This window comes from Macrotis lagotis, chromosome 7, assembly GCF_037893015.1.
Source record: "Macrotis lagotis isolate mMagLag1 chromosome 7, bilby.v1.9.chrom.fasta, whole genome shotgun sequence".
Taxonomy (NCBI): Eukaryota; Metazoa; Chordata; class Mammalia; order Peramelemorphia; family Peramelidae; genus Macrotis; species Macrotis lagotis.
In genome coordinates this window covers 106,568,750-106,576,653 of record NC_133664.1, presented here as the reverse complement: position 1 = coordinate 106,576,653, position 7,904 = coordinate 106,568,750, and the positions used below count along the sequence as shown (strand labels likewise).

The following is a 7,904-nucleotide window of genomic DNA, read 5'->3' as shown; positions in this document are numbered from 1 at the left end:
CTCCAAGAATCTGCAAAACTTTCTAGTGACCTTGAGTCATGATGACAGTGGTGAACTTTCTCTTTATCTTGTCCAGAATCAAGTTTCTACACCACTTTCTGGACATATTCTCTGGACTTTATTTCCTCTCCCCATTGCAATTTTGCTCCCAGGCACCATCTAGTCAGAATCAGACCCCCAAATGACTTTCTAGCCATCTCTTCAACATGCCACCAGGTACATTTCTCCTGTTTTGTAGTTCTTTATATAGTATCTTCTTCCATTAAATTGTAAGCAACTTGAGGAAAAAGCCTTGAATTTGGAATCTTAGTATTTAGCATAGTGTCTGGAAACCTATTACACACTTATTAAAAACCTCTTCTCTTTGTCTCTCTGTCTCTCTGCCACTGTCTCTCTATTTTCGTCTATCTGTCTGTCTTAAGGGCATATGGAAGCAAATCTGGTATGAAATCTGGCAATGAACATAGTCTGCCCTAATGAGCATATAGGTTTCTGCTTAGAAATAGGGGCAGAAATAGGGGAAGTTCATCTACCCAAACTAAGTGATGTATCTTTTCTATGCTATGGCTAAATAATCCTGCTTTTATTAACTATTGAATGTCCTAATAGTATCTCCTTTCATTCTAATATTGGAATGAAATGATCAGATGACTGACCTGAATGAGGTCCATTCTATGATTTTTCTCAAGATCAAGTGATAATTCCAAGGGTAGGAATCAACTAGTCAGGTCTTTCAAAATCTATTCCAGAATTTTTCTTCACTAGGCTATGCATATCTTTTGGAAGCACTAAACCCAATGTAAAACATTTTTGAGAGCTCTTTTCAACTTGGTGTTGCTAAGAATCAGAATGATCGAGTGCACTGTTGGGGAAGTGGACATTAGCCCAACACATACCATTACCCCAGCTTTATTGGAAAAATTTACAGTCAGGGGAACTGAAGCTAGTGCAGCTCCAAATCCTATTACATAGAAAAAAAGGAAGGAAATCAAGGACCTGAGGGCTGTGAAATGAGCCTCCAGACTGGGGTCTCCAGAGCCAGTAGTTTGAGCTGCCATTGTCCTCATGTGTCTTCTCAGGGAGAGGATAAGAATGGTGGAAGATGCCAGGAAAAGCACGAAGGGAAAGATGTTGCCCAGATTGCAAAGAAGGTAGAAGTAAGGAAAAGCAAATCTCTCCGTCATGTTTTTCTCTGTGATGTTCCCAGAGAGTGAAACTGTACAGTTGGAATATAATAAACTGAAATGTTTCCATAGACAAGGGATGATGCTAACCCAAGGGAAAATCAGAGAGCCTAGTAGCAGATGAGGGATAGCCATGAGGAACCAGCCTTTTAGCCATAGTAGGAAGGCATGAGAAACTCGGGCAATCTTTGCACAGTAGAGAATGCTAAGCCAGGTGGCAAGCCAGAAGCTGGTTTGGTTGACAAGCATCCAAAATATGATGACAGTTTTGTATTTGGTGCTCAGTGGGTCACTCATCACTTGGTAATGGGTGAGATGAATGGCATCCAGAAACAATAAACTCTGGAGAAAGATCCGAGAAGTGCCAAGACTTAGCAGCAAAAAGTCACTTTTAGATAACTGGTGTCTCCTCACCAGGTCCCAGACATTTACCAGCACAATGAAACCATTGCTGAGGATCCCTACTGCCAACTGTAGAATTGAGAGGAAAAAATATATCCACTTGGCTTCATAGGACACTGTGATGGCTGGGGTGAGAGGGGCCATGTTTCTTCTTCTCTAGATGGATAACGCCAGGCAGAATGAATAGAATACCTTCTCCCAGCACAGAATGAAACAATTTTGGGGGGGTACTGTATAACTTGAGAACTATTCCTTATAACTTGATCTTACTCTCTTGATCTGGAATAGAGGGAAATTATGTGGTGAGGATGGGTGACACAGGATAGCTGATCTTGGAATCAGGAAAACCTGAATTCAAAACCTGCTTCAAATGCTTTCTATATTCTTCAGTTCCCTCATCAGTAAAATGAGGAGAGAGATTTCAAAGGGATGGAGAAAAACATAGTTCTCAAATTTTCTTTAGAATATAAAATGTTTGGGTTTTTACCTTTTCTTTTTGAACTGACTAGGCTCTGGATGCTTTGGTCTTCAGAACTTTTATCAAATCAAAGTGCTACAAAGAATATCATTTCCCTAGGAGACATTGGCATGGGGATGCAAAGAGGAGAATGTCTTGATTTCCTAGACCCAGCTATGCATGTGTCCACTAGATAAGGACATGTGGGGGGAAAAAGATTGTAATTTGCTTATGGATTCTCATGGGAGATGGCAGAATGCAAAACAAGTGCTCTGGGCGAATCTAATATGAAACTCGTATCCTCGTTCATTTGCATGCTTTTCACTAGGTCCAGGACTTTCTTCTTTATTGGATGGTAATCAGGTTATAGCATAGAATTTTTTTTCTTTGGGGTTAGATTGGAAGACTAGTTTTAACTGCCACCACTTGAGGGCTTAGAGGTTCTCTTTTGTGACTGTAGGATGCCACCTTTCTTTATCTACCTCTCAATATTCTTGCAAGGAATGTTTTGTCAATCTTAAAGCAATAAAGGTGGTAATAAGATTAAAAAGCCACTTATAAGACACTCATAAGTGCATTTTATGTGGTGCCAGCATGCTTTTGGTTGCAACCAAAATATTTGAAGTTAGATGACCTGGATCAAAATCTGCTCTCTGCTACTCACTTTGGATAAATTGATTAACCACACTAAGCCTCAGTTTCCTCACCTATAAAATGAGGAGATTGGATCAGATGACTTCTGGGGGAGGGGCCCTCATAGTTCTAAATGTGAAAATTTATAATAAAATTACACAGAGACAAGTAAACACAGGATCACAAGAATTCAATTATATATATATATATTTTGTTCCAATTTACTGAATTTTAAAGAAATTTTTCAATTTTAAAAAAAGGTTCAGCATCTTGAATCCAAACTATTCTTGGTAAATGGTATCTCTTGCCTAGCTTCTTGATAAGTTGATATTCTTTTCCTGTTGCTCTTATCTGAGATTAGTCCTTGGTTGTCCAAAGAAGTCTATCTTCTTGAAAGTTCTAATTTTGTTCTGAATAAATTCTCTTTCTCTAATTGTTCACCTTGCTACTTTCCAGTCCTGAAAGATACCTTCTTCTTCCATATAGTGCATTTCAACAAAATTTATTGATTATTAGATTATTATTAGATTTTAAATATTTGATTTTCTCCCTTCTTTTCATTGCCAGAAAGACCTCTTTTCAAATACTATGAAGATAGTATTTTTTTTTTATTCAAGGCACAGTTGACTTATTACCTATTATCATTACAGAGTAGATTTAAGCCAAAATATAATTTCACAATTAGTTTTTGGTGCAATTTGATTAAGAAACCAAAGGTCATTTAAAGAACCATAAACATGTTAATGAAGATTAGCAAATTATTATTTTTATCACCCTATATGTTATTGATAGAGCACAAAGTAATTTTATTTAAAGGTTTTATGGCATTACCAATACCAATGATAAGAGGGGGTTGGATCTTGGAATGTTGGGAAATAATTGGTTCAGGATATTCCATTTTTTTTTACATTACTCAAAAGAGAATATAGTATTTGGAGTCGGAAAACTTGGGTTCAAATCCAAGTTCTGCTGCTTACTATCTGCATGATATTATACAAATCACTTAAAATCTTGGGTTCTCAATCTCATCTGAAAAATGAGGAAGTTGAACTAGATGTTCTCTCATGATCCTTCAAATTTTAAAATAATGATCCTGTGATATTTCCTAATGTTCTTTTGTTTGTTAATCAAGCACCAACTTGTCATATATAAAGGTATCAAATATAAATGTCAATAACTGTCTATTATAAGCTAGTCACATTATACTATATAAATATATTTTCACTTATTTATTATTATTATTATTATATTTTTAAAAAGTCTACAAAGGGATCAAAAAAGAGGAAAAGAGCTCAAATGTATAAAAATGTTTAGTACCTCATTTGGTAGTTGTGAAAAACTGGAAGCTAAAAGGGTATCTTCCTATTAGAGAATGGTTAAACATATTATGGGAAGAAGGAAGGAAATAAGGATTTAATAAATGCTTGTATTAAGTTAGAAACTATGCTAAATGCTGGGATACAAATAGAAGCAAAAATGAAGTCAGTTCTTCCCCTCATGGAGCTTACTAAGGAAGATACACAAAAGAGAAAAGTTTTGTGTGTGTGTGTGTGTGTGTGTGTGTGAGAGAGAGAGAGAGAGAGAGAGAGAGAGAGAGAGAGAGAATATACATGTGCACGTACGTCTGTATATGTGTGGAGGGGAAAGTAAGGAATTGTAAAAAGTGGAATCAAAAGATTCTACACAGGCAACATCTTCAGAATCTCAGCCAACAATGTATTGGCTTGACAAACAAGTATTGAGCAGATTTGTCCCTTAGGATAGAAAGGTTTATGATAGCAATTCTGGACCAAGTCATTTGTACTAGAAATTGTTGTTGTTTTTTGAAAGTTATATTTAAGAATTAAAAGAGCTAGCATTTATATATTTCCAAGTGCTTCATACATGTTTTATTATACTAGGGAGGTAGATGCTATTATTATTTCTATTTTCAGATGAGAAAACCAAAGCATACTGATGTTAAGTGACTTGCCCAAGGTCAAAAAGCTAGTCAATACCTAGGGATGGATTTGAACTCAGATCCTCCAATTGCCAAGTACTACGGTGTTTCCTAGTTGCCTGTTTGCATTAGCAAGGAATACTACTAAAGTAACTAATACTTGTAACACTATATCTTTGTAGCATTTTTTTTGTTTTACAAAATGTTTTCCCCTCAATAATCTTATATTCCTATAAATATCATATCTGGCAATATGTTCATCTCAAAAGTAGAAAGATTGTCTATGTAATGCCTGCAGATAGCCCTGCTTCCTGATGAATATTTATGTGGTAACCCATTTCTGAATATATGGAAGGTTCTACCACATGATTTTTGTTGGATATTTTCAGCATCCAAGGTTAATTTTGTGTATTTGTTGATGTGCCTGAACTTTAGGCAATTGTTCTTAGGCGGCAATAATGTGCCAGCCTCACTTGTAAAGGGTGAGGGTGTGTGCTCAGTCCAAGGCTAACTTCAAAGGCTACTTTAAGATAAAATATTAGAGGTACAGATGGGTGTCTCTCTGACTTGTCCTTATTTTTTTTATTACCACTTGCCCTTGCCTACAGAGTGTACCTTGACCTTTAGAATTTGTTTTAGAACTTGGAATTGAAACTCTTGACAATTTGACCCTCAGCTTCTAGCTTTGCTATCTTCTCCAGCAAAAAATAGCTCTTTCCCTAACTTCTTCTAGTAAATTATTCTCATTAATAGTGGAGAGACCTAATGCAGAGAATGATGACTGGGATAAGATGATCTGGGCATAGGTTCTGCCTACTGTTGAACCCTCTTTGGTCTTAGACAAGTCACAATTGCTCTGAGCCTGTTTAATCAAGGATGGAAGGGAAAAGAAGCTACTCCCACAATTATTGTTGCCAAAATCAACTGAGATTCTTATCCTTTCCTCTTTTTTTCTCTTCATCATATCTCTTTCCAACTTCTCCCCACTCCTCTCTCATTCTCTTTCATGATCTTTCAGTCTATCTTTCTATCTATGTTATCTATTTCTATCATCTATCTCTCCAGCTAGCCCTCTCTCTTTATCTTTTTCAGCATCTATCAATCTACCTGTCATCTATTTATTTCACTACGGGGTATTATAACATAATGGTCAGAGAGTTAGTGTCAGTATTGGGAAAACCTGGCTCAAAGTTAACCTGGCTCAAAGTTTACCTGTCCCATATCTGGGCTGTGCAACTCTAGACTATGTTGCTGATATGCAGCACCAGGAGTTCCAACACCAATACAATTAAATTTCTCAACAGTAAAGCACTATATGCTGTTTCACACACACACATACAGATAGATAAATAGATGAATAGATAGAAAGATAGATGGATTAATGGATAGATACATAGATGGATTGACACATGGATGGCTAGATACATAGATACATAGACAAATGAGCTGATCCATCTTCCAGGCTAGTTTTCTCTTCACTCTACTTCATAGCAGCACAGGGTAGCAGGTGAAACTGTGGATAGAATTCTGGGCCTGGAGTCAGAAAAACTCATTTTCCCAAGTTTAAATCTGGTCTCAGACTCTTACTAACTGTATGACCTGGAATAAGTCATTTCACCCTATTTGTCTCAGTTTCCTCATCTGTAAAATAAGTCGAAGAAGGCATTGGCAAACCACTTCAATATCTTTGCCAAGAAAACCTCAAATGGGGTCACAAAGACTCAGTCATGACTGAAAAATGATAGACAGTTACTAAGTGCCTACAGTGTGACCAGGAACATTGGTAAGTGCTGAAAATACAAAGAAAGACAAGACAAATCCCTGTTCTTATGGAGCTTACAGTCTAAATGGGGAGGCAAGGTACATTTTATTGGAAGAATTTAAAAAAGTTGAAGATTGATTGAATTTCTCCAATGAACTAAAAGAACTAAAATCTAACTAAATTAAAATAAAATAAACAACTAAACTCTACCTTAAAATTAGACTCTTTACAATGCCTCCTTTTAATCAAATTCTCCCCCTGATCTTAAAATACAGGAAAACCCTTTTTAGACTTAACTTCTTATTTATTTTTTTAAAAGCATCTTTCTAATTAAATCCTGCTCCCCTAGCCTGAACTTTACTACAAAGGATTGTTGGTGGACTTTAAAGTCTGGTGACAGAAGCCAAGCCTAAAAAAATTAATAATAATGTAAAACCAAATGAGCAGAACCAAGAGAACATTGTATACAGTAATAGCAACATTGTCTTTAGAAGGACTTTGGAAGAATGAGTTATTCTGAGTATGATAAATGCTCAAAATGAACTATAAAGGACTTAGGATGGAAGATGCTATCTGCATACAAAGAACTGAGAAATAGAAGTGTGTACAGAATAATTTTTCATATGTATAGACATATATATGTATAAAGATACACACTAACATCTATTTGTGTGTAATAGTAGACATGGGGGAGGAAGAAAATTTACATGCTAATTTTATTGGATATTTGAAAGAAGGATTAAGTTTTGCATGGTAAACTTGCAATTTTCTATGTAATTATCCATTTTATTGTATTATGTTTTGGAAATGCTTGTTTCTTTAATTAAAAATAAATTTTTAAATGTTTTTATGAAGGCCTTTCTTTGCCTCCTCAGAACTTAACAAAGTTTCTGGCACATTGAAATTGACTTCTTGGCCCATCCCAACCAAAAACCCCAGGTTGGTACTATGCACTACAGACTGAACCCCAGACAACCAAGGCCCCTTGGGGCCTCATTGCTTTTGCTGACCCTGGACTGGAGAGGAGACTTCTGGGGGCAGGAGGCAAAGGGGCAGACGACCTCCCTCGCCCTCACAGGTGCTGAGCTCTAGCAAGCTGTGAAGCCCATGACTCCAGGTGGAGAGAGACTGAGGTGGGGGCAGCTCTGACACTCGAGGCTCCCCCCATTCCTAAGGGGGCTTCTAGAGACTCATGGGACAATGAAAGCATGTGGGAAGTGAAAGAACACAAGACTTGTGGAGTGGGGCAAGTAGGGACTCTTCAGACACTGGGAGGGTGACTGGCCTCCCTGGTTGGGCACAGGCAGCCTCCCTGGCCCAGGCACACCCTACTCCACTCAACCTATTTGAAGTGGTCCAAACAACTTGAAGTTTTCATTTGCTGGCCCTGAAGCTTGGATACTCCAGCCCCCCCAGCCCCCCAGCCTTGTTTTTATGAGATTGACCTGAAGAAAATCCTTCCAGGCTGACATTCCACTTCTCTTAAAAAAAAAGTGTTATCAAAAGCATAAAGGCTAGAAACCTTGA

At 37.3% G+C, this 7,904-nt stretch overlaps 1 protein-coding gene across 1 annotated transcript; it reads right to left on the bottom strand.

Moving 5' to 3' along the window:
* Positions 1–788: 788 nt before the first annotated feature.
* TAS2R38 (taste 2 receptor member 38) lies at positions 789–1,730 on the bottom strand. The gene has a single exon (XM_074195115.1). The coding sequence runs from the start codon at positions 1,728–1,730 to the stop codon at positions 789–791; it is 942 nt and encodes a 313-aa protein (XP_074051216.1).
* Positions 1,731–7,904: the final 6,174 nt, after the last annotated feature.

What these genes read in the sequence shown, in the direction of transcription:
- TAS2R38 (XM_074195115.1), bottom strand. Translation starts at nt 1,730, where the DNA reads ATGGCCCCTCTCACCCCAGCCATCACAGTGTCCTATGAAGCCAAGTGG.